This window comes from Nicotiana tabacum, chromosome 9 (assembly GCF_000715075.1).
Source record: "Nicotiana tabacum cultivar K326 chromosome 9, ASM71507v2, whole genome shotgun sequence".
In the NCBI taxonomy this organism is placed as follows: domain Eukaryota; kingdom Viridiplantae; phylum Streptophyta; class Magnoliopsida; order Solanales; family Solanaceae; genus Nicotiana; species Nicotiana tabacum.
The window spans coordinates 93,426,952-93,454,857 of record NC_134088.1 but is presented as its reverse complement, the minus strand read 5'-3'; the positions used below and the strand labels follow the sequence as shown (position 1 = coordinate 93,454,857).

At 35.1% G+C, this 27,906-nt stretch overlaps 1 protein-coding gene across 1 annotated transcript; it reads left to right on the top strand.

Annotated features, from left to right (window-relative positions):
• Positions 1 to 22,398: 22,398 nt before the first annotated feature.
• On the top strand, positions 22,399 to 24,920 carry LOC107831693 (F-box/WD-40 repeat-containing protein At5g21040-like). Its single transcript, XM_075221856.1, has 2 exons — positions 22,399 to 22,609; positions 22,959 to 24,920. The coding sequence occupies exon 2, from the start codon at positions 23,000 to 23,002 to the stop codon at positions 24,671 to 24,673; it is 1,674 nt and encodes a 557-aa protein (XP_075077957.1). The 5' UTR covers positions 22,399 to 22,609; positions 22,959 to 22,999; the 3' UTR covers positions 24,674 to 24,920.
• The last annotated feature ends 2,986 nt before the right edge of the window (positions 24,921 to 27,906 follow it).

The window sequence follows — 27,906 nt, the reverse complement described above, 5'->3', positions numbered from 1 at the left end:
ATGGTGTGAGAAAAGAGAGAATAAATAAAAATAAAAGTGGAAATTGAACATAACCCTTAAAATAATTAGTGTGGGCTAAAGGTTGAAAAGTTACTTTCATGTTATGTACAACCTGGGCTAAACATGATAAGAATTTTAAATTTGGACCATTTTTGATTAGGCCGTTACGCCAAGTGACGTTCTTCCTTTATATAGTCAGAATAAATCTACGTCCTTGTTTTGAGAAGATTTAGAAAGTAAATAAATATTAAATTTAAATATCAAACAGACCAAAATATTCCATTTAGATTTAAGAAAAATTCACCGCCACAGTCCCATAAAATAATGCATGATACATGGAAACTAATGGTAAAATACAAATTCAACACATATTTTTGCGAAAATTACTTCTTTATCTTCTACTGGATTTTCCTTTTATATAATTTGTTGTTTCGAGTCCGGTTATAATTCGAAGAGTTCGTGTGTGGAGAATAAACTAATTTCTATTTCTCCATAATTAATTTTTCCAACACGTAGTATCCCCTTCTGGTGTGAAAAAAATGATGCTCCTCTAAGTAATTTTCTTTTTTCTTTTCATAGAATATGTACTTATTTCCTTTTATTTTCTAAAATCTTTTTCCTCAACATGAACGGGGACTCAATAAGACATTGTGATAAACATAATGTATAGGATAGACATGTAATTCAAATTATTTTAAATTGTTGTTATACTTAGAGTTATCTTATATTTTAGATGTATATGTACTCTCTATATATTTCATTGTACTTCTCAATTTTTTTTAATCAAAAATAGAACTCTTTCATGGTATCAGTTGCTTAGGTTCTTTTTCTCCAACGCTTCCTTCACCGTGGTAATGGTAAGCAACCTCCACTTTCAATCAAGAGGTTGTGAGTTCGAGTCACCCCAAGAGCAAGGTGGAGAGTTCTTGGAGGGAAGGATGCCGAGGGTCTATTGGAAAAAGCCTCTCTACCTCATGGTAGGGGTAAGGTCTGCGTACACGCTATCCTCTCCAGACCCCACTAGTGAGATTATACTGGGTTGTTGTTGTTTGCTTCCTTCATCATGGTATCTTCTTCAGTCGTTTATGACTCTTTAAGTCCCTCTTCCATGGCTGCCCCGTTATCTCAAGTCCCCTCTTCGTCTTCTGCTATTTCTCTCTCAAATATCAAAATTCTTGTTCCTACGGTTCTTGATTTTACAAACTCTATGTATTGGAGAGAGCTCTTTTTGTCTGTCTTCAAAGGTCGTGGAGTTTACGGTTTTATTGATGGCAGTTATCCCTCTCCTGAACCCATTATTCTTGCTGATAATGGTGTCTCCATGATCAATCCTGCATTCCAACAGAAGGTTCTGTTGCGGAAGCCAAATGTATATAGTGTGAATGAGTCACAACTACTATACCAAAATTATGACAACCACTAAATAATAAACAAGACAATAAAACAATAATAAAAGAACACCAGAATTTACGAGGTTCGGCCAATTTTGCCTACTTCCTCGGACACAATTAATATTTTATTCCACTCCAAAATTATAAGTGAAATAATACTAAAGAGAGAAGATACAAATGCATTAAGAAGATAAAAAGGCAAAAATGAGAGGTGTGTTTAAATCCTACACATTAGGCCTCCTTTTATAGGGTAAAATTCTCATTCAAAATTGTCATCCACCGATGTGGGACTTTTGACAATTTCAACAAATCTCCACCTTGGCAAAATTCCACATCTTCAATTTTCTCTCAATAACAAATTTTGGTTGTGTCTTCATCTTCAATCTTTAGTGTTCAACAATGTTGATCAAATCCAAACAATATTGAAACTTGACCGCAGTCACCACTTTTGTCAGCATATCAGCAGGGTTCTCCGTAGTATGAATTTTCTTCACCGTGACTTCACCTTCTTCTATGATTTCTCGTACGAAATAATACCGAACATCAATGTGCTTCGTCCTTGCATGATAAACTTGGTTCTTCGCTAATTGAATAGCACTTTGACTATCACAAAAAATTGTAATATTTTTTTTGTTCAATACCAAGCTCCTTTAGCAACCCCTGAAGCCAAATTGCCTCCTTCACAGCCTCTGTAATAGCCATGTACTCTGCCTCTATTGTAGACAAAGCAACTGTTGACTGCAAAGTAGACTTCCAACTAACTGGTGCCTTTGCAAAAGTAAACACATAACCAGTAGTTGACCTTCGTTTGTCTAGATCACCCGCAAAATCTGAGTCACAATATCCAACTACAGACCGATTGCCTTCCTGCTCAAAAACTAACCCAACATCTACAGTACTATGAATATACCGTAGAATCCATTTCACAGCTTGCCAATGCTCCTTTCCTGGATTATGCATATATCTGCTAATAACTCCAACGGCTTGTGAAATGTCAGGTCTCGTACAAACCATTGCATACATCAAGCTACCAACAGCATTTGCGTATGGTACCCTTGACATATACTCCTGTTCAGTTTCATCCTTTGGCGACATAGTAGTACTTAGCTTAAAATGGGGAGCAAGTGGCGTACTAATTGGCTTAGTCTTCTTATCTATGCCAAAACGTTGTAGTACTCTCTTCAAATATTCTTTCTGAGATAAACAGAGTTTCTTTGAACGTCTATCTCTTATTATCTCCATGCCAAGAATTTTCTTTGCCTCACCCAGATCCTTCATCTCGAACTCCTCCTTCAGTTGAATCTTCAACTTATCAATTTCTTCCGAATTCTTGGAAGTTATCAACATATCATCAACATATAAGAGAAGATATACAAAGGAACCATCATTAAGTTTGCGCAAATACACACAATGATCGTATTTGCTTCTCTTGTACCCTTGCCGCAACATAAACTTGTCAAATCGCTTGTACTATTGTCTAGAAGATTGTTTCAATCCGTACAACGATTTTTTAAGTTTGCATACCATATTTTCTTTTCCAGCAACTTTGAATCCTTCTGGCTGATTCATGTAGATTTTCTCCTCCAAGTCAGTTTTTACATCCATCTGAACTAGTTCCAAATCCAACTGTGCTACCAAAGCCAACATAATTCTAATGGAGGAATGTTTTACAACTGGAGAAAATACTTTATTGTAATCAATTCCCTCTTTCTGAGCATATCCTTTGGCCACCAATCTTGCTTTGTAGCGAATATTTTCTTGGTTAGGAAATCCTTCTTTCTTTGCAAATACCCATTTGCACCCAATTATTTTCTTTCCCTTCGGGAGATTGGCCAATTTCCATGTATGATTCTGATGAAGGAACTGCATTTCTTCATTCATGGCAATCCTCCACTTATCTTCTTCTGAACTTTGGATTGCGTCTTTATAAGTGGTAGGAACACCATCAGCTACAATTGAGGTTGCGCAAGCAACCGTCTCTATGAGATGAACATGTTTCGTTATTGTCCTTTTTGGCCTGCTGGTTGCTATTGATTCAAGTTGTTGTCGAGGTTCCTGAGTTGGAATCTCCCTCTCTACTGGCTCTTCTTCCAGAGGGTAATCTTCATGAGTTTCCTCCTCTGCTTCTTGTGTAGGAAAAATAAATTTTCCCTCAAACTCCACCTGCTTTGATGCACCACCAGTTTGTTTGACATCTTCAACTGTCACCTTATCTGTTATGGCAGATTCATCAAAGGTAACATCTCTGCTGAATATAATATTCCTTGTCTCTGGACACCATAAGCGGTATCCTTTGACTCCAGAAGTAATCCCCATAAATATAGCCTTCTTTGCTCTCGGATCCAATTTTGACTCTTTCACATGATAGTATGCAATTGAGCCAAACACGTGCAAAGAGTCATAATCTACAGCAGGTTTTCCATACCATTTTTCAAATGGTGTCTTGCCATCAATAGCAGCAGATGGTAGACGATTAATGAGGTGGCATGCATATGTAATTGCCTCAGCCCAAAATTCTTTGCCCAAGCCAGCATTGGACAACATACACCGTACCTTCTCCAGTAAAGTCCGGTTCATACGTTCTGCCACTCCATTCTGTTGTGGTGTATGTCTGACAGTGAAGTGTCGGACGATGCCATCATTTTCACAGACCTTATTGAAATGATCATTTTTGTATTCACCTTCATTGTCTGTGCGAATACACTTGATCCTCCTGCCTGTTTGATTCTCCACCATCGTCTTCCATTTGAGAAAAATTCCCAACACTTCATCTTTCCTCTTCATTGTATACACCCACACTCTTCGGGAAAAATCATCAACAAAGGTTATAAAATAGTGCTTCCTACCCAATGAAGGTGTTTTGGAAGAACCCCAAATATCAGAGTGTACATAATCCAAAATGCCTTTAGTATTATGGATCGCTGTACCAAATTTAACCCTTGTCTGTTTTCCTTTGACACAATGCTCGCAAAACTCCAAGTTGCAAGTCTTTACGCCTTTTAACAATCCTTGATCAGATAGAGCTTTCAAGGATTTTCCTCCAGCATGTCCCAAGCGCATGTGCCATAGCCTGGTTGCTTCTGCCTCTTTGTCATCACTGGATGTCACTGTCGCTGTCCCAATAACTATACTACCACGATAGCGGTACATGTTATTATTCTTCCGATTGGCCTTCATTACCACTAGTGCACCAGAGCATATTCTCATCACTCCATTTTCTACAATGATTTTGAACCCTTTTGATTCTAGGGCTCCCATAGAGATGAGATTCTTCTTCAAACCTGGTACATATCGAACATCTGTTAATGTTCTGATCATTCCATCATGGCTTCTTAATCTTATTGAACCAATGCCATATGAGGTAAGAGGGCTGTTATCCGCTGTGTGAATGACTCCATATTCTCCTTCTTGAAAATTCACGAACCAGTCCTTGTTGGGACACATATGATAGCTACAAGCCGAGTCCATCAACCATATGTCTGATGATGTTGATAACTCTGTTGTAACTAATGAGAAGTCTGAATCATCACAATCAGCTACATTTGAATCCATAATGGCCTTTCCATTGTTATGTCTGGCCTTATTCTTCAACTTCGGACAGTCTTTCTTCCAGTGCCCCTTTTCTCGATAAAAGGCACATTCATCTTTGCTGGGTCTAGATCTCGACTTGGATCTTCCCTTCTTAGTCCTCGTTTGATTTTGAGGACGACCCCTCACAATTAGTGCTTCTCCTTCTCCGCCCTTCTGTTTTCTCCCTTTCTTTGTTCATAGCTGTACAAAGCCGAACAGACTTCTTTGAGAGAAATTTTGTCATTTCCATGGAGTAGAGTAGTTTCAAGGTGCTCGTACTCATTAGGAAGTGACCCCAACAACATCAAGGCCAAGTCACCATCATCAAAAGTTGCATCCATATTTTGCAAATCTGTGACCAACTTATTGAAACTGGTGATATATTCATTCATTGTGGTACCAGGAACATAGGTGAAGCGAAACAGTCTCTTCTTCATGTACAATTATTTTGACTATTTTTCTTCAAAAATTTATCCTCCAGTGCTTTCCATAATTTACTTGCAGAAGTTTCCTTTGTGTATGGATATTTTTGCTCTCTAGCAAGGTAGGATCGAATGGTACCGCAAGCAACACGATTGATAATTTTCCAATCTTCTTCTCCAATAACATCTGGCTTCTTTTCTTCAATGGCAAGATCTAGCCCTTGTTGAAAAAGAACATCTAGAACCTCGCCTTGCCACATCCCAAAATGTCCTGACCCGTCAAAAATTTCTATCGCAAATTTCGCATTTGACACAATTCTTGTCATAAGCGAAGATGCCAACGATGACGTATTATTAACACTTGATGTAGATTCTTCTTGTTTATTGTCTTCCATTTTGACACAAATATTATTTAGTAGCTGACGACACAAATCAAGATTATTTCCTTTCTGGTGTGGAAGATCAGACTAAGCTGCAACCACAGAGCATACTCAGACAGAACCTTGACTCAGTTACCAAGATAGATCTTTTCTGATGTGGAAGATCAGACTATGCTGCAACCACAGAGCATACTTAGACAGTACCTTGGCTCTGATACCAATTGTTGCGGAAGACAAATGTATATAGTGTGAATGAGTCACAACTACTATACCAAAATTATGACAACCACTAAATAATAAACAAGACAATAAGACAACAATAAAAGAATACCAGAATTTACGAGGTTCGGCCAATTTTGCCTACTTCCTCGGACACAATCAATATTTTATTCCACTCCAAAATTATAAGTGAAATAATACTAAAGAGAGAAGATACAAATGCCTTAAGAAGATAAAAAGGCAAAAATGAGAGGTGTGTTTAAATCCTAAACATTAGGCCTCCTTTTATAGGGTGAAATTCTCATTCAAAATTGTCATCCACCGATGTGGGACTTTTGACAATTTCAACAGGTTCAACTTGACTCTATTGTTCTATCATGGATTAAAGCAACAATTTCTCAAGAAATTCTACAAGTAACTATTAAGCCAAATCATACTCTCACATCTCGTGAAGTATGGCTTCAAATTGAATGCTTGTTTCGTGATCAGGTTAGCTCACGTACCCTTCAACTGAAAGTTCAGTTTCATAATCTCAAAAAGGGAGAGCTCTCCATCAATGATTATGTTCATAGTCTTAAATCCATAGTGGATGCCTTAACCTCTATATATTGGCAACCCAATTTCTGAAAACGACCTTGTTCTTGAAATCCTCTCTGGCCTCCCTACTGACTACATGTTTGTCAGTACCTCCATATCTACTCGCGTTCCTCTCCCTACTTTCATAGAAACTCGTTCTCTTCTCTTTCTTCATAAGTCCCAACTGGCCAGCATTACACCTCCCTCCCTGGATTCTACTACAACAACCTTTGTTGCGAAACAACAACCATCATATTCTAATGATCGAGGTCGTGGTAGGTATTCCAATGGTGGACGAAATTCCAATGGCGGTCGTGGAAGAGGTCTCTATAACCAAGGATACAATAAAACCTATAGTTTCAACCACCAAAACTTGAACACTCGATCTCGAGGTCCTTCTATTTTGGGTCCACCGTCGACCTCCTTCTATTTTGGGTCCACCGTCGGCCTCCTTCTTTCCTCCTATTGTTCATTGTCAATTTTGCTTTCGCCCCAATCACTCTGCCCGTGATTGTCCTTCTCTTGCCTTTAAGGCATTCTTATTAGATATTCAACCCAATTCTTTCACTTTTTATACGACTCCTAGTGATGGTCGTTAGTTTGTCGATACCAGAGCTTCTTCACATACGACTCCAACTGCTACAAGTTTATAATCTGTTACACCTTATCATGGTAATGATCAGATCATTGTAGGCAATGATACTCAGCTTCCTATATCTTTTACTAGTCATGGTATTATTTCCACTCCATCATCTAAGTTTTCTTTAAATAATATTGTTAATTGTTACAGCTCTCTCTGCCAATTTGCTTAGTCTTGATTCTGGTATCGTGATGACACTTAGTCTCTAAGACTAGGTAACCCGATTTCAATTTCATTTCAAGTCATTTTTAAAAAAAATAGATAATTGAAACCCACAACGAAAATAATTATAACAACCTCCCAAGACTGGTAATACTGAGTCACGAACTCTAACTGAATACATGTAATGATCTCAAGGATCGAATATACAATACTGTTCGAATAAGAGATGACAGTACAATAAAATAGAAAGACTCTAAGGGACTGCGATGACCAAGCAGCTCTACCTTGAATCCTTGCGATCAACACACTAACTCTTTCCGAGTATGATATTTCCAATACCTGGATCTGCACAATAATGTGTAGAAGTATAGTATGAGTACACCACAGTCGGTACCCAGTAAGTATCAAGACTAACCTCAGTGGAATAGTGACGAGGTACAGTCAAGACACTAACTAGTTTAATAACATGTGCAATATAGTATACAAAAATAATGAAAAATAAATAACAGTGATAGCAACAACAATCAACTAGTGATGTAAACAGCAAGGCAGCAAGAACATCATAATTATTACTCAAACGAATAAGAAACACAAATACAACTAATTAAACAAGTCCTTCAAATATAAATCTTTCACATATAATTCTTTCGAATAAATACCTTCCGAATATATTTCTTTCGAATAAATATCCTTTGAATATAAAACTCTTTCAAATAAAAATCTTGCAAATATACTCCTTTCAAATAAATATCTTTTGAATATAAAACTCTTTCAAATAAATATCTTCCGAATATACTTCTTTCAAATAAATATCTTTCGAATATAATTCTTTCGAATAAAAGTCACTCTGTGACACTTCGTTTCATAATCATAAAATACGGGTCTCAGTCCACTTTCATACTTTCACTGCACCTCGTGCCCATATTTCTGTCAATACCGTACGGATAACTCACGTGCCAATAATAAATATTATTATATTTTCCCGGCACCTCGTGCCCACATTTCATATCACATCTGCATGGAAAGTTCACGTGCCAATAACATAATCCGCCCAGCAATAACCATAGGCTTACAATTTCAACATGAATCAGACTATTATCAAGTTACCAACAACAAGACAAGTTGCATAAGAGATAAAAATAAATACCAAGAAAAATCACAACGTCATATAGAAATCACCAACAAAATAATCCCACATCATCATGTATCATCCCTGACAATAGCCACCCTTATCTCTCCTATAGCCACTCATATCACTCCATAATAATAGCCACCATTATCCCTCCACCCTGACAGTATTAATAGCCACCCGTATCACTCCATAATAATAGCCACCCTTATCCCTTCGCCCTGACAGTATCAATAGCCACCCTTATCGCTCATATTAATAGACACCTTTATCATTCCCCCCAGACAATATCCCAACACACATAGCCACAGTGAAATTTCACCCTTATACCCACATAATGTCAACAATGGAATGCCACCCTTATGTCCTCATAATAATAACTCAAATTACATAACAATTTATACGGAATATTATCACGACAACACAATACATCAATTCATATCACAATTTGCCCGTAGGCCACAACCAATTCTAAAGACACAACAAATTCACTTAAATTAATAGCAAGTAGCCTAAGGCTCCACACAATATACACAAAACCTCAAAAACAACAACAACAACAGAGATGAAAAAATAACTCAGTATAGGGCAACGCCTTCATTAATCCAAATTCTTGATAATTATATTAACTCCTCAATTAAAACTTATTTAATTAATTATTTGTAGATGGAGAATCCATAATATAATTATTTACAGGAAATATCAAATCAACAAACTCACGTAATTCACATAAAAATTCAGGTGAAAATCACACCAAATTATCATATAAAAACAAATTCGACAAACAAGGATTGAGGCATGGAAAATAGAGGATTTAATAAATACCAATAATTATCCAATTTACTACACAAAAATACCTAAGACTTTAACCCAATAAATTTTGCACATATAAGCCCGAGTACATAGTCGTCACCTCGTGTACACGACTTTTAATATTTCACAAATGGCACATAAGACTCGATGCATAAGGGGTAATTCCCCCACTCAAGGTTAGGCAAGATACTTACCTTTTTGAAGTTAGGCCGATATCCTAAAATAGCTTTCTAGCTTTAATTGACCTCTAGACAGCTCGAATCTATCCAAATTAATTGTATAACTTCATTAAAATTTATCAGAAATAATTTCGGGTAATAAAACGTCGACTTAAAATTTCACATTAAAAGGTCAATCAAAGTTAATGCAGGAACCGCCTCTCGGAACCCGACATAAATTTTACGAAATCTGGACACCCATTCCGATACGAGTTCAACCATACTAATTTTATCAAATTCCTATAACAACTCGACCTCCAAATCTTTATTTTTTGTTATTGAAAAGTTTTGCTAAAATCTTGATTTCTTCCATTTAAATCCGAAATAAATGATAAATATAACCATGGATTTATGAAATATAATCACTTTAGGTTATAGAATACTTACCCAAGTCTAAGTGGTGAATAACTCCTCGAGAATCACCCCAAAACCGAGCTAACAAATCCCAATCGAAAATGGCAAAGTGACTGATTTTTGGTCCTTATGTTTCTATCCAATTTCGCTTCTGCGGACTAATTTGCACATCTGCGATGTCGCTTCTACGACACCGTCATCGCTTCTACGAAGAGCACTGCCCAGGTGAAGGCTCACACCTGCGGACACTGGCTTCGCTTCTGCGCAACTGCGGGTGCGTCCAGTGTTGCACTTCTGCGATGTTGTTCGCTTTTGCGCTGCCAACATCACACTTGCAATGTCGCAGGTGCGCTCCACTGCTCTGCTTCTGCGATAAACGTTTCCCAGCTTCATTCCCATCGCTTCTGCGACAATAAGCTCGCTTATGCGAGGTCGCTTCTTCGATCAACTTCTCGCTGAAGCGGTTGCATAAGTTGTTGTCGAGAACAACAGAATTCCAGCAGCTTTCTTCAAGTTCAAATTGATCCATTAACCATCCGTAATCCACCAGAGGCCTTCGGGACCTTAACCAATTATACCAACACGTCTCAAAATACAATACAAACTTAGTCGAGGCTTCAAACCACGTCAAACAACGCCGAAATTGCTAATCACGCATCGAATCGTATTATGAGTTTTCAAATCTTTCAACTTCTATATTTTGCGCCAAAACGTATCAAATAAATCCGGATGACTTCAAATTTACCACACGAGTCATAAATGATATAATGGAGCTGTTCCAATTTTTGGAATTGAAATCCTACCTCGTTATAAAAAATTCAACATTCGGCCGAACTCTCAAAAAATCTTCTATTTTTCAACTTTCGCCGAAATGCGTCGAATTGTCCTACGGACTTTCAAATCCAAATCCGGACATACGCCTAAGTTCGAAATTACCATACGAAGCTATTGACATCATCAAAATTTCATTCCGGGGTCGTTTGCTCAAAAGTCAACTCTTTGGTCAACGTTTTCCATTTAAGCTTCAAAAATGAGAATTGTTCTTTAAATTAAATTTCGAATCTTTTAAAAACCAAACTCGACCACACACGCGGGTCATAATACATATTACGAAGCATCTCGAGACCTTAAGTCGCTGAACGGGGCGTGAATTCTTAAAATGATAAGTCAGGTTGTTACTACAAATTACCATTCAATAAATCAAGTTCCTTTACTTCTTCTCCATTTGAATTATTACACAGTGATATATGGACTTCCCCCATCCCATTCTTTATTGGATTTCGCTACTACATTCTTTTTCATGATGATTTTACCATGTTTTCCTGGGTATTTTCTCTGCGACAAAAGTCTGAGGCTTTCACTATGTATAAGAATTTTTACGCCTTCATTTCAACTAAGTTTTCCACTAAAATCAAAATGTTACAATGCGATGGGGCTGCTGAATATGTCAAAATTAAATTATTTCGTTCTTTTCTCAATGATAATGGAATTTCTCTTCGAACTCTTGCCCTCATACCCATTAATAAAATGGAAAGGTTGAGCGAATGCATCGCACAATCTTGAATATGATTCGATTTCTTCTTTTTCAAGCCTCTCTTCCCTCTAGATTTTGGGTAGAAGCATTGCACGTACAATGTATCTCCTAAATATTCTTCCTACTGTTTATGATCATTTACGTGCCTTTAGTTGTTCTTGTTATCCTAATCTTTGTGACTATTGCGCAAACAAATTAAGTCCCCATTCCATACATTGTATTTTTCTTGGTTATCCCTCTAACTACAAGGGTTTCGGATGTTTTGATCCGTTAAGTAATAAAGTCTATATCTCAAGACATGTTCGTTTTGATGAGAGTTCATTTCCCTATCCTCGTCTTATTTCTTCGAAATATTCTAATTTAAATAATAATATTTTGTTCAAGTCTCCAGTTTGTAGTTCCTTTTCTATTCCTTCTCACTTATCTTATTCTAGGAAGATTTAAAATACGCCACACGTTCCCTGCTCCTCTTTATCTCCATCGTCTCACTCTCCTGTTCAAATTAGTAAATGTAATTTCCTTCCTTCTAATATTCAAAGTCCTCTTGGTGGAGAACTCTCGCAACAATTTGCTAGATAGTAGGCAAAATATCTCTTCTCAATATCAAATGCCTAATCCAACACAATCTACATTTTCTAACTCCTCACGTATCTCACAAAGGTTCTATTCTATTTGTCACGACCCGAAATTTTCATATTCAGGACCGTGATGACGTCTAACATTTTATTTTCTAGGCAAGCCAACATTAAAATAATCGTAACCATTTTTTTTAACAAATCAAATTAAACGGAAGTCAATTACTGAAATAAAGTGCGAAAGACCATAACAATTGAATCATCCATATACATCCCCAAATCTGATGTCACAAGTGCACGAGCTTCTAGAATAATATAAATAAAAGCCTGAATAAAATTCTAGCTGTTTGAAAGATAACACGTAGCTAGATAAGATAGAAGGGGACTTCAGAACTGCGGACGCTGTGCAGTTATACCTTAAGTCTCCTCTGGGTAGCTGAATCCGAGCAGTCTATGGTACGCCGCTGGGACAAACTCCAAAATCTGCACAAGAAGTGCAGAGTGTAGTATGAGTACAACCGATCATATGTACTCCGTAAGTATCGAGCCTAACCTCGACGAAGTAGTGACGAGGCTATGACAAGACACATACGTAAACAACATGTACAAGCATATACAAATACGAAGCAATAATAGCACAAAAATTAACAATTTATAAATTTGGGAGGGAAACATACGAAGGGGAATGGTATAGAAATTTCAGCAGGAAAAGTGCCACGTTGCAGCTAATTAATTCATCAATAATAAAATGAGAAGTTGATAATATGAAACTGGCACGACGCCACCCTTCGTGCTTTTACTCTCATTCTTCCCATAAATTTATAAATAGATAATAAGATTGGCACGACATCACCCTTCGTGTTTTAACTCTTTTTCTTGCCATGAATTGATAAATAAATAATAAGATTGGCACGACATCACCCTTCGTGTTTTAACTCATTTTTTTGCCATGAATTGATAAATAAATATAAGATTGGCACGACTTCACCCTTCGTGCTTTAACTCTTTCTCGGCACGACATCACCCTTCGTGCTTTTACACTCTTTGAAAATGGCACGGCATCACCCTTCGTACTTTTACACTCATTCTCACCATGACAAGGATAATATAAATAATATAAATGGCACGGCATCACCTTCATGCTTTTACACTCTTCGTTGCCATAAAAATAATAATATAAATTTGGAAGAGTATTTAAATGCGGAGATATATACTTATCAATCAATTCAATACCAGAATACCGACTTCACCTTCCAAAATATTCAACAATAATTAAACTAGCAATAATCTCATGAAAAATGATCAAATAAACAATAATAACTTAAACAGGAATATCTTAATTAAATAGGTAATTATTCACAATAAATAAATTCCACCCGCATGCTTTGACTCAACCACAACACATAAGTACTCGTCACCTCACATATACGTTGTACCCGTACATTAAATCACGTAGAAAATAGACAAACAAGTCCTACTCCCTCAAGCTAAGGTTAACCACGACACTTACATCGCTTTGCAACCAACTCAAAATTTCAATAAACCTTTGCCTTGCGTTGTCCGAATGCCTCAAATCTAGTCACAAACAATTCAATATACTCGATACGAATTATAGAAACTAATTCTATATAAAAATACTAAATTTTTCAATCAAAATCCGAAATTCAATTCAAAAATTGACAGTTGGGCTCACGTCTCGGAACCCGACAAAAGTTACAAAATATGAACGCCCATTCAACCACGAGTCTAACCATATAAATTTTACCAAATTCTGACATCAACTCGACCTTCAAATCCCCAAATCTTATTTTCAAATCCATAGGCCCAAATTCTCGAATTTCACCTCAAAAACACGTAATCTAGTCGGAATAATCGATGATAATTCAATATTATTGACTAACAATGATCACAAGTGACTTACCTCAAGTTTTTTCGTGAATTCTCGCTCAAAAATTGCCTCAACTTGTGTTGAAAATGTCCAAAATGACAAAAATCTCGGAACCCCTCTGTTTTTAACACTGCCAATATTTTCGCTTTTGCGGCTCAGTAAGCCGCTTCTGTGGCTATTTATGCTTCTGCGGACACGCTTCTGCGAAGGAGCGTGCCCCTTCTCCTTTTTCGCTTATGCGATGCAAGGCTCGTTTCTGCGAGCTCGCACCTGCGAGCTAAATTCCGCAGGTGCGATTGCACCAGAAGGCCAAAATTTCCAGCAGATGTTTAAGTCCAAATTTCAATCCGTTAACTATCCGAAACTCACCCGATGCCCTCGGGACCTCAACTAAATATACCAACAAGTCCTAAAATATCATACGAACTTAGTCGAAGCCTCAAATCACATCAAACAACGCTAAAACCACGAATCATACCCCAATTCAAGCTTAAGGAACTTAAGAATTTTTAACTTCTACATTCGATGCCGAAACCTATCAAATCAAGTCCGATTGACCTCAAATTTTGCACACAAGTCATAAATGACATAACAGACCTATTCAAATTTCGAGAATCGGATTCCGACCCCCGATATCAAAAGTCAGCTCCCCGGTCAAATTTTCAAGATTAAATATCTATTTTAGCCATTTCAAGCCTAATTTAATTATGGACCTCCAAATAATTTTTCGGACACGCTCCTAAATCCAAAATCACCATATGGATCCACCGGAATCATTAAAATACCAATCCGGATCCGTTTGCTCAAAATGTTGACCGAAGTCAACTCAAGTGAGTTTTAAAGCTCTATTTCACATTTTAATCATTTTTTCACATAAAAAGTTTTCGAAAAAATTTACGGACTGCGCATGCCTAAGTCTTTTTAATCCAAAGTTCGTTAGGCTTGCCTAAGTCATTCAATCCAATATATATACTTGTCACATACATAATGAGAGATAACAAACAGGAAACAACAACGAGCAACGACACAGTGCAAACTAAGGAATGCTGAAAGGTGCTATTCGAGATCTCAAAACATAAAAATGAATATTTAAAATTAAAGATTACATATTGGTCATCACACTAATCCTTATATTCCCACTTCAAAATTAATTCATGAATCCTCCCCACGACAGAATACTACATGCCTTGCATCAAATCTTATTTCAGTTCCAACCACCTATTCTGCATGTAATTCTTCCTTACCTCCTATTTTCACTCTAACTACACTTCCTATATCTTCTATTATTCCATTTTCAAATAATATTTCATCTACATCACTTAATTCTCCAACTCCCCAGCCAACTTTAATTCAAAAATCTACTTCTATCTCAACTATACCTTCACTCCCTCCTCTTCCACGGCCTTTACATCCAAATCCACAAACAATATCCTCAAATATTTCTGTACATAATCCGCTCCAGCATCCCACAACTACTGCAATTCCTTGTGATAATTCTCCCAGTTTACATCCACCTACTTCTAAACTTCATCACATGGTCACAAGAAAACAAACTGGTTCACTTAAACCTCAAATTTTATCATCTTTAATATCTCATATTTTACCACTTCCACCAGAACCAACCTCATTTACAGAAGCTAACAAATCGCCTCATTGAAAACGTGCAATGGTTGAAGAGTACAATGCCCTTATATCCAACCATACTTGGGATCTTGTGCCTCCACATCTAATGCTAGTGTTATTGGTTGTCGTTGGGTTTAAGAGTTAAACAAAAGTCCGACGGGTCTCTTGAACGTTACCAAGCGCGACTTGTCGCTCAAGGTTACAATCAACAACATGGACTAGACTATGATCAAACATTTAGTCCAGTGGTGAAACCAGTCACCATTCGTATTGTTCTTGCTATTGCTGCATCTAAGAAATGGCCAGTCCATCAATTAGATGTCAAGAATGCCTTCTTGCATGACACTCTTAATGAGCTGGTATACATGAAACAGCCTACATGCTTTGTTCATCTACAATTTCCACATCATGTTTGTCGGTTGAACAAAGCTCTTTATGGCTTAAAGCAAGCCCTGCAGGCATGGTTTCAACGTTTTACTTCTTTAATTCTTTGTCATGGTTTTAAAAATAGTATGTCAGATTCTCCTCTATTTATCTACAAAAATAATACTGACATTGCTATTCTTCTCATCTATGTGGACGATATTCTTCTTATCGCTTCTTCTTCTACTTTACTTAGTTCTTTGATCGCGGCCTTAAAATCAGAATTTTCCATGAATGATTTAGGTTTGATTAATTTCTTTCTTGGCATCTCTGTAACTTCTCGAGATGGTGGTTACTTTATTTGTCAGTCCAAATATATTAAAGATCTCCTAGGTCGTGCCAACCTTCTTTCTTCCAAACCTGTTACTTCACCTATTTCCCCGAAATCTATACATAATTCTAGTGACTCATCTCCATTCTCAGATGCTACTCTCTATAGGAGCCTTGTTGGTGGTCTTCAATATCTTACATTTACCCGTCCAGATATTGCATTTGCTGTTAATAGAGTGTCCCAGTTTATGCATTCACCCTCGGTGACTCATTTTACTGCGGTGAAACGTATTCTACGATACTTGAATGTCTCTTTGACTCGTGGTTTGTTCATTCCTGGTGGTTCTATTGATAGTTTGTCCTGTTATAGTGATGCCGATTGGGCTGGCTGCCCTACCACTCGACGATCTACCTCAGCTTTTTGCTTGTTTCTTGGTTCTAATCTTGTTTCTTGGTCTTCTAAAAAGTAGAGTGTTGTATCTCGCTCCAGTGCCGAGGAAGAATATAGATCAGTTGCTCATGTTGCTGCTGAGATTACTTGGGTGCAATCTCTTTTACGAGATCTACATATGCCTCTTTCCTCTCCTTCCACTATTTTCTGTGATAATATTAGTAACATTTACTTGGCTCACAATCCTGTTCAACATGCTCATACCAAACATATTGAAATTGATATTCATTTTGTACGGGAAAAAGGTTGCTTCCGGAGTAATTCAAGTTCAATATGTCCCTACTCAAGACTAGCTTGCTGATTTATTAACAAAGTCTCTTCCATCTCCGAGGGTGTTGTTTTTGCGTGACAAACTCAGTGTTCTTCCAGATCGTGCTTCGCTTGAGGGGGAGTGATAAACATAATGTATAGGATAGACATGTAATTCAAGTTATTTTAAATTGTTGTTATACTTAGAGTTATCTTATATTTTAGATGTATATGTACTCTCTCTCTCTATATATATATATTTCATTGTACTTCTCAATTTTTTTTTATCAAGAATAGAACTCTTTCTCATTGTACTTAGGATAATTGGATAAGAGTAAGTAACTAGAGGTTTCATCGCTAATAGAATTGATACTCAAACTGAATATATTAAGTGATTATGAATTAGAAGGCGACTCATTGTAAGTGAAACTTAAAAATTTGTACATCTAATAATTGTAAATGCAACTTAAAATAATTTACACTAGTTACAAGAAAGTGACATGCATTATTACTGAATTTTAAAGCAAATGATATCTAAGTATGAGTTTAAAATTGACCCTTCTGCTACTATATCAAATTATATTCATTTTCTGGATTGAAACGAGCAGAATTATTCTTTCATTATATATGGATTTCGGATTGAACAACTTTGTCTATCTTGACGTTGGTTCCCCAAGTACATGTAAGTATATGTGGCCGTCAAATAATAAAATAACTTGAAAGTCGGATGTCGAACCCACATAGACTTAGAGTAATTATTAATTAAGCTAACTAAATTAATTAATTGTCCAAGGTAATCAAAAGTAATGATATTTTTTACTAATCTACTTTTGCAAATATTAAACATATAAATAGTTAAACTAACAAGGACGCAAGAATTTATGGTTGGATTTTAATCAAAGGAAATAAAGATTACAGGGTCGTGGTCGGTTTATCAATCCTATTGAGTCGTAATTACACCTGTTAATCTGAATTATCTATGGTTGCTAGTTGACCGAGTCGTTTATATAAACAACATGTTCCCTTATTACTATCCGTCTATTCACAATATATCAACCATATATTTCTATAGTATTGAATATATCATGAACCAATATAATACGACATTAACTAAGCAAAACTGTTAGGTATATTCTTATCCTAACCGCGAAATTCTTCCCCGAGCCATGGTTTCAGAAACAATCTCTCTCTAATTCTACTCTAATCTAAATATAACTTTTTCAAGCATAGCATAGATAATAAATAGAACTTAACTACTAACCAAATAATTAAGCAATTATGCATAAAATTAGAGAAATAACCAAAGCTGATAACTCAAATTAACGGTGACGTAATTATAAAACTTCAATATTTATGACAACCACAGTCCTAGAAAATAGAGTTGTTAGCCCCCCATAATTGTAGTAACAATCATTCAAATGTTTTGCATGAATAAATTATAAAGAAAATATGAAGGAATGAAGAACTATGATTTTTTCCTCCAGAGTTGCTCCACACGGTGTTCTAGCCTCTAAATAATATCCAATCCCTCAAAACTGCGTTTAGAAACTACTTTATACTTGTTAGAAACGTGTAGGACAGACCTGGACGCCCATTTTTCTGCACTTTTATACTCGGCTGCCTTTGGCGTTTTAGTTGGTGCCTTGAGCCCTTCTCGACGTCGAACTCATAATCCCTCAAAATTATTCTGTTTTGACTTCAAATTGCATGTGCATTCTTTCCAAATCACTTTAGAGACTCCTACAAAAATAAGCACCGTAATTAAGGTCAAATCGTCAATATTCGCATTAAAGTTAACAAAGACCGAGATATAATACAAGACAAATTACATGCGAGCCAAACATCAATTGACTCTCTCAAATTAGGGCAATGCATTGACTAGTGTTTATTACGAATACAATCCAAATGAGGTCTTTTGGGGTATATAATCGTGCGTTGAAGCCAAATGGGAGGAGAAAAGGGATATCTAAGCTAAAATTAAGATATCTTAGCTTCTAACTAAAGATATGTCTAAGACCTAAATATAATATCTTATTGAGTCGCCGCTTGTGCCAATAGGATCGACATGATAACTATAGGGTCCAACATAAAATTATTTAAGAAAATTACATAGAAATGCAACTGGTAGAGTACTTATTTTTAAGCATATGTAAAAATCGACTTGACCTCCAAGAAATTCATACATGTAATTATAAGTGATGATTCTATTTAACGAATCTTATTATTTCCTCGTTAGGTGATGTTAAGATATTCAACACTCAAAAGGCGATTCTTGTAAAAAAAAAATTAGTAACTAATAGAGAAATGGAATAACTTTTTGATTAATAAAATTTTCTTTATTACCTTTTCCAATGACATGATAGGAGCAGTAAAGTCCGTTTCTAAGTTTTTATTTTAGTTTTCACAGTATGCAGTAAAAGAATAAACATTTCAAAATACCCATTTTCTTATTTTTCTAAATCTTTATATATTTAGGAGTAATATAAGTACATCTATCATGACTTCTCAACTTAAGTAGACGATGCTAATCTTAATTCTAAATAGAATAATTATTATTCCCTCTGTCTCATATTATGTCTCATATTATGTGTCGTGTTTGTGTTTTTTTTTGTCACTTCAGAAGTTAAAGACAAAATTGATTATCTTTTTCTTTTTTACCCTTAGTAATAATTATCCTTGAAAACTACAAACACCTAAATTATGGATAACTTTGTTCAAATACTAATGAAGAAAGATGAAATATTTTACCTTTTTTATCATCCTAAAATACTCTCTTTTGCTTCTTAATTCTCAAGTTTCTATTTTTTAAAGTGCCAATAATATTATTAAACGGTACATGTTATAACATTTATGACTTATGTAATCTAAATCTATATATATATATATTAAAGGACTAAAGTTGCCATATATATAATTGGCATTGTGGTTAAGCCAAGTGACAAGCTAATAAATGCCAATAGTATATGGTAACTTTATTCTATATTTGACTATGTTAGTCAAATACATATATATCTAAAAAAACTGAATATGAATTAAAGGATATTTTGAATTTATAGATAAAGTTTTTAAATTTGAATTAAAAAAATTTATCTAGTTTTTAAAATCTATATATATATTAAAGGAATAAAGTTATCATATATAATTGGCATTGTGGTTAAGCCAAGTGACAAGCTAATAAATGCCAATAGTATATGGTAACTTTATTCTATATTTAACTATGTTAGTCAAATACATATATATCTAAAAAAAGCTGAATATGAATTAAAAGATATTTTAAATTTATAGATAAAGTTTTTAAATTTGAATTAAAATAAAAAAGAAATTATTTATTATCATGTTATCACACTTAATTCAGTTAATGATCATATGCAATCATGTTAGGAACTTTTATTATCTTATCTAATTATTTAAATATTGCTTCGGCTCTGGCAAAAAAAAAAAAAACTACTCCATATAACTATAAAAATCTTTCATATTTAAAACCCTATACTTATAATTATGTAAAACACTATAACTAGATTTGAATAAAACGAATTTCTTTTAAAATAAATGTAATATAAAGGGTACACGTCTATGTTTATCCAGAATTCCAGATAACAAAAAGGAGTTTAAAAATCGAATAAAAATTTACTTACATATATAATGAAGTAAACCTACATGCTGGAGAAAGAAACACCACAAAAATTAGTCAATATTAAAAAAAATGTTTTTCTTTTTCTTTTTCTTTTTGAAGAATGTTACTTTGAAGAGTCAACTTGAATAAATGGGCATCAAACAAATAACGCAACGTTGGCTATACAATTGCTATCATTAATTTCAGTTTAGCACTTTCTAGGAATTTAAGGGTATAAGCTGAAACCTCTTCATTTAGCTGCAGTCAATCCAACATTATAAGGGTATAATATTTTTTTCGTTGAAGCATATTAGTTTTGAATCATTAGATTATGTGAAAGATTTTTTTTCTCGAATTCAACGAGAGAGGTATTGGTTTCTAATTGATAGTTTCTATAGCGATTTTCAAGCGTAACAAAAAGTATATATTATTTTTAAAAAAAATTGGTATGACGTAAACTATTTTTTTTTTAAAAATGTAAACAAATTATTCGAAATGGGATTACATTTTAAAATATAATTTAATTTTAAGAATGAAAATATAAGATATTTTTGAATTTTAGTAGAGAATTTTAAAATTATTATAATAGAAGTCATATCATGGATAAAATCAAGAAACCGAAATCTTATGAAATATTTACATAAATATCCGGCCAGATTTATTGTTTAATTCTTATAGCTAATATACATAGATGATATACCGACAACACATGATTATACATATATTATATATGAATTATATATAAATTATACCTCCTTCAATTTTAATTTAAGTGGTTGGGTGAGCACCTATTTAGGTTGATTAGATAAAACCAAAAAAAAATATGAAAAAATTTCAACGAAAGACTAAAAATATAAATAAAGTTCTTATGTAGTCAATTTCTATTAAAACTCATCCTTTTATAGCGAAATAAATTAATTTTTTGTAAAAAAATAAAGAAAGACATAAAAAATAAGATAAAAGAAAATAAATATGGAAAAAAATGTATGAAAAATCTAAAAACCAGAAATAAGAGAAGACAATGAATTTCTTCTTCTGTTTCATCTTTGTTGAGTATAAAATATTTGGAAGCTGATCTCATCGATTTCAAATTTTTTTTTCAACTCAAATACATAGATTATAAGATAAGGATATCTTAGATTTTTTTTTAATTTACATGGTGTGTCGTTTTTAAAAAATCACTATTACTAACAAACTGATATGATATTTGAATTTGAATTTAAATGCAATTTGAGTAGTTTGCATTGAGGTTAAGCCAAGTATAGTATCGAGAAAAAATTACTTGGTAATTTTAACACAATATATGCAATATTATATAATAATAATCAACTAATTTAATATTTAATGATTCAAAGAACAAAAAATTTGTATGCATAGAATATTTAAAATTCAAAATATGTGGCTAGAGATATCGATAAACTCAAAATGGAGTCATAAAAATAATTATTATTGAAAAATAAAGTTTTAGAAACTGAAATTTTAAAATAGAAATATGTTTTGAAAGATATCAACACACCAAATAAGAGTTCAAGTAATGGTAAAAGAGTCAAGTCGTAACCAAAGAGTCCTTCATAGTCTCAACCTTTGATTATTTTGCCATAAATATGAGTTATTATTTTGCTTCCTTACTATTTTTAGGATCCACTAACACCAGCGAGAATGGTACCAAAAAAGAAAAATAGAATTATAACTAGGAGATTTGAGAAGTGATTAATCTTTTTCATGTAGTATTTTTTAATTAATAATAAATTATTATCTATTTTTATCGAAAAGGTTTAAATTTTAAGATTATTTATATATAATCTAAATAACTCAAATATTTGATATGATTAGTATTATGCGCGAGTGCTAATACTAGTGACATATAATATGAAAGGGGAGTATAGTAATAAAAATTCATGACACAGAAGTCACACACAGATATATTGATATACACCCATATTTTTTTCCTCAGTACTTCTAGCCCACGCAAGTCGCTTTAGCAAGTACCAGCACCTGATCTCCAATTCTCTCTCTTACAAAATTCATCTAATTTTATTTTTCTTACCCAAATTCGAATCCCTAATTCAAAGCAAATTTCGAAGGCATTGTTCTTCTTCCTCTTTAAAGGTATTTTTTTGTATATCCTTTGATTCATTTTGTTTCCTTGTTGTGTGTTAAGATATTCATTATAGTTGTCCTACTTAGATCTGTTTAACCACCCCCCCCCCCCCCCCTTTTTTTTTTTAACAAAAAAGAAAAAATTATCCCTTTGTTCAGTTTTTTTTGGGTTTATAGGAATTAATTTTCTCTGTAGGGGATTGTCTTGCAATCTTGGGTCTTTCTACAAATTTTGTTCTTGAACAGTGTTTAATGTCTTGTAAAGGTTCAATTGGGGTCTTTTTTCTAAGGCGTGAATAACTTGCTGTTTTCTTTGCAATAATATTGGGCTTTTGCTGATTCTTAAAATTTGTTTTAGGGCTCCACTGTTGAATATTTAGGTTTAGGGGAACCAATTTTATGGAATTTGAATGCCAAAGAGGTACTAAGATTGGTTTGAAAGATTGTTCTATAAATTGTGTAGACTACCCCTGCAAAGGAAAAGCTGATTCTATTTTTATTGAACCTTCAAAGAACAGTAAGAGTTTCGCATTTGACTCAGAGAAACAAAAGTCACTGAGGAGATTGGATGGGAAAGGTGCTAGTTTGAGTTTGAAATGCGAGGAGTCGCTCGCTGTTAAGGAGGTTCTGCTTGATTGTCGGTCTATTACTGACCTTCCTCCGGCATTGATCTCAGAAATACTTAATTGCTTAGAACCGAAGGAACTTGGCATTGTTTCTTGTGTGAATACGTCATTGTATCGTCTTGCTTCTGAGCTCCATGTGTGGAAGGAGTTCTATTATGAGAGGTGGGGGCAGCCAATATTGCTGGCACCTTTGGGCGCAGAGCATGTGGATGAGAAGTCGTGGAAGGAGCTTTTCGTGGAGAGGGAATTCCGTAGTAAAACATTCATGGGACGCTATAGTATCGATACATTGCATGGTCATACTGAGGCTGTTAGAACTGTTGTTGTTTTATCTTCAAAGAAGCTTGTGTTTACTTCAGGGTATGATCAGATAGTAAGAATGTGGGACCTGGAAGAAGGTTTATCCATTGCATCATCTCGCCCTCTTGGCTGCACAATTCGTGCAGTTGCAGCTGATTCAAGGCTCTTAGTGGCAGGGGGTACAGAAGGATTTATACATGGCTGGAGAGCAGAGGATGGAAATCCACATCTCTTTGATCTTCGATCACCTCAGAACCAGAACATGGAATTCAGAGTTTGGAAACATGAAGGCCCAATAACATGTCTTGCATTGGATTTAAATAAGATGTACAGTGGTTCATGGGACATGAGCATACGTGTTTGGGATCGATCTTCTTTGAAATGTTTGGAAGTTTTAATGCATAATGACTGGGTTTGGAGCCTTTCTCCCTATGATACAACAGTGTCGAGCACTGCAGGTTCAGATCTTTATGTCTGGGACACTAATAGCGGATCAAAACTTGCTATTGTCACCAATGTTCATGCTGGTGATGCTTTTTCTTTGGCGCGAAGTCTCACAGGGAAGCTCCTATTCAGTGGAGGGGAAGATGGAGCTATACACATGTTTGAGATCATTAGAAATGTTAAGTTTCATGTCAGGCATGTAGCAACATGGATTCCTCACTCTGGTGCTGTTTATTCTCTTGCATTTGAGTTCCCTTGGCTTGTTTCAGCTTCTAGTGATGGAAAATTATCACTTATTGATGTGAGAAAGCTGTTGAGGACAAAGCGGAGTTATGTGATGGAGAAGCCTTCAAAGATTAACAATTGCGTTAAAAATGTAGAGCCACCTCAAAGAATGCTACATGGATTTGGAAGCAATCTGTTTGCTGTTGATGTTGGTCCTGATCGTATTGTGTGTGCTGGAGAAGAAGGTGTTGTTAGGATCTGGAACTTCTCAGAAGCTTTGGAGATTGAGCAGAGAGTTAGAGCATTAAGAGGACTAAGGTTAGAGAACAGAATGAGGAGGCGTAAACTTCAGTCTGTAATGACTGGTAAAGGTAGTCGCGCTGATCAGTGCTCAGTTGCTGCTAAGAAGTATCAAATGAATGATGATAGGAACAGCTGGCGCAACAAACGTAGGTTGACTGGGAAGGTGAAGGTCTAGAAATTATTGCAGTTTGTCAATAATTTCTAAATATGCTTTGCTGATAGGTAATCATATTTAATGTTCAAGTAGTTTATGTAGTTTTACCCATTTCTCATTTGCATTGCCATTTAAATTGAAGGAACAAACTGTTCCCTTTGACGGCTCTTTCCTTATTTGGTTGATTTCCTGGTGTCTTATCATTTATCAAGGGCATACCAATGCCAATTCTTGATATATTTAGAATGCAAAAATGCTTTTTTTCTGATATGGTTGTCAACCTCTATTCATGCTGGCAATTAAGAAAGATTATTATCGGCTTTGTTGCTCAACTTGATATGACTTACCCGCAGATTCTTGTACTGCTTTAACATACAATGATTTCCTTAAAAGCTAGTTTTAATCTGATGGAGAACCTTGACAAACATGCTACGTGATACCCGTCTACTAGTGGTGGATACAGAGGGGCGCATCCATTTTTTGCACTAGGTTTATAACAAATCTATTCACCTTTCACCCTGTAAAACAGCCTAGGGTCTTAGACCAGTTCATCTTCATTGATTTTGGTGTTACTAACAGCTTTTTCAGTACCTTACATTCATTTTTATTACTTCATTGACATTCACATAATCGGTCTTTGTTGCACCCTATTTTGCACTAGTCAAAACAAGATTCAACTTGTGGTTTCTTTGCTGTTGATAAAAGAGAGTCACCACCTAATATTTAAAGGTATACTAGAGTACCTATTTAATTACTAAGTTATGTTCATTACAAGTTTACAAACCGGTGAGATTATGGGTAAGGGTTTTTGTTCTTCTAAGGAGAAGGTGTTAGGAACCCCTTAAAATTTACCTGAGGTAGCTTCATAGGACTTAGACTAGAATTGGAATTAATTATTTGTACTATGCCATAACTAGTGTTCTGAGGGTAAAGCTTACCATAATTTCTACAAAGGGAAGTGTGGTTTAAAGGAGATGGATTTAAAGGAAAGTCTTTTGGAAATTAGTGTTCGTATATATAAGCTTAAAAAGAAAACTTTGAAAGATGAAAACGTTTGTGTAAGTGTGAAAAGGAAATTAAGTTAAAGCCTTTTGTGTCCTAAATCATGGAGGTTCCGGTCATTCTAACGTGACAAAAATGTTATGAAAATGATTTTAAAAATATACCTTGGTTCTGAAGTAGAAAATCGTTTGAAAACCCTTTATTTTAGGGCAGCAACGCCTTAATCTTTCGAAAATAGTTGATTCCCTTTTAGAAGATTAAAATCACGACGATTCTGGTTTGATTTTTTTTTTTGAAAGAGGGATAACTGCATTTGTTAAGCCTTTGGGCTTCAAAATTCTTTAAGAAAAAAAGAGTTAGTAAAGCATGACATCTTAATAACAACCTGTGATTAGCAGATATGAAATTAATTGCTAACTAAGGCTTCTTTTTAATCCAAAGTTCTTTAGGCTTGCCTAAGTCATTCAATCCAATATATATACTTGTCACATACATAATGAGAGATAACAAACAGGGAACAACAACGAGCAATGACACAGTGCAAACTAAGGAATAGCAAAATAGTAAATAAAGAGATAAAAGGAAATGAGTGATTCTGGGAGGTTTGGGCCTCAAAGGATAGGCCCAACAGTAGCAAATGACGAGCGAAGGCAAACCCTCGGACCACAGTAGAGCTGGACTTGAGCCTGAGTTGAAGAACTCAACAAGCCCAAATCATTTGTACATGCCCCAAAATAAAAGAGAAGGTCATTAAAATAACAGTATTGCATCCATATATATATATATATATATATAAAATTCGCAATCAAAGACAAACAATTACAGATAGAATGCTTAAGGAAATCATATGAAGCAAAGATTAAAAGAAGAAATTACTAACATTACCTAAATGCTAAGGAAATCATGCTAATGTGGAGGTTGTGTAGAATCATTGAATACCTTTCGTTGCCATTAAACACCAAACCCAAAGAGAGTAATTAGTGTCAATGAATTAAAGGCTAAGAAGAGAGTTCTACTCAAGGCCGATGCCCCTTATGAATCCCCCGATACTTCAAAGTTCCCAAGGGTCTCGAGGCCCAGGGCAATGCTTGTGCCGGGGAGAGCAGCACAACCTAAAGTAAAACTCTATTCCCAAATACCTTTAACCACTAACGACTAACTCTTCCCTATATGTTTGAATGCCAATGAGGCCTTCTTAGTGCAAACCAACCGCTAGGACATTTCCCACCACATGAGCCTACTTTCCTTAGAAAAATAACCCAAAAATGGACACATAGAACAATCCCTATACCTCAACATTAAATAAGTGAAGCACACATATGAATAGGTTTTGAAAATCAAACTTCTAGGCACATATGACAACAAGAATACCTATGTTGTTATTGCTGAAAACAGAAATCACACATCTCATAGACAAATAAGGCACATAGTTTGGAATTATAATAGCTTTAGAATACATAGACTAATGCCTTAACGTTGATCACAGATGAGCATGCACTAGGCTAATGGCATTACTTGAATCACTTGAGATCTTTAATATAGATTCAGACAGTGACACAAGCAGGCTATTGTTTTCAACCAAACAACAGTAAAAAGGTTTCCCTTACACCAAGTTCAATCCAGAATAACAAAGGAAAGATAAAGACTGAGTATATGTTTAAAACAGTGTTCAAAATGGGAAGTCATGGAGGATAAATGCAGTTCATACCAAACCCCCCCAACACACAGAGATTTCAATCAAGATTATGACTTTACAAGACATGATGAATCCCAAATAGTGAAGGATCTGGTTGTAAGCATCATTAGGGGTTAAGGACAGGGGGAGACATCACACTTAATAGACTCAAATTAGCTATACAGGCTCGATTGAATAGCTAAACATGATGAAGTTATATTCAGATTACATAAATAATCAATACGGCACAACTATAGACTGACTTACAAAAGATAGACTGATCATGACAATTATTAATGACATTCAAAGGAGGATCCATCCGAGTAGGACTGCTTACAAGCTAATAGTTAGGTATGAATGAAAAGCATTCATAATGAAGGTTCAAATGATGCTTAAGGGTTAATAAACATTCGTGAACGTATTTTTAATACTTGGATCTCATAAGTCTTAACTTAGTGAGGCAGGGTTATCCTATGCATTCCATATATATCCTAGCTAAAACCATCTGATAACATCCCAAGTTTAGAATGACAGAACTTAAAGGACATGGCATACTAAACATGGAGACTGCAGTAAC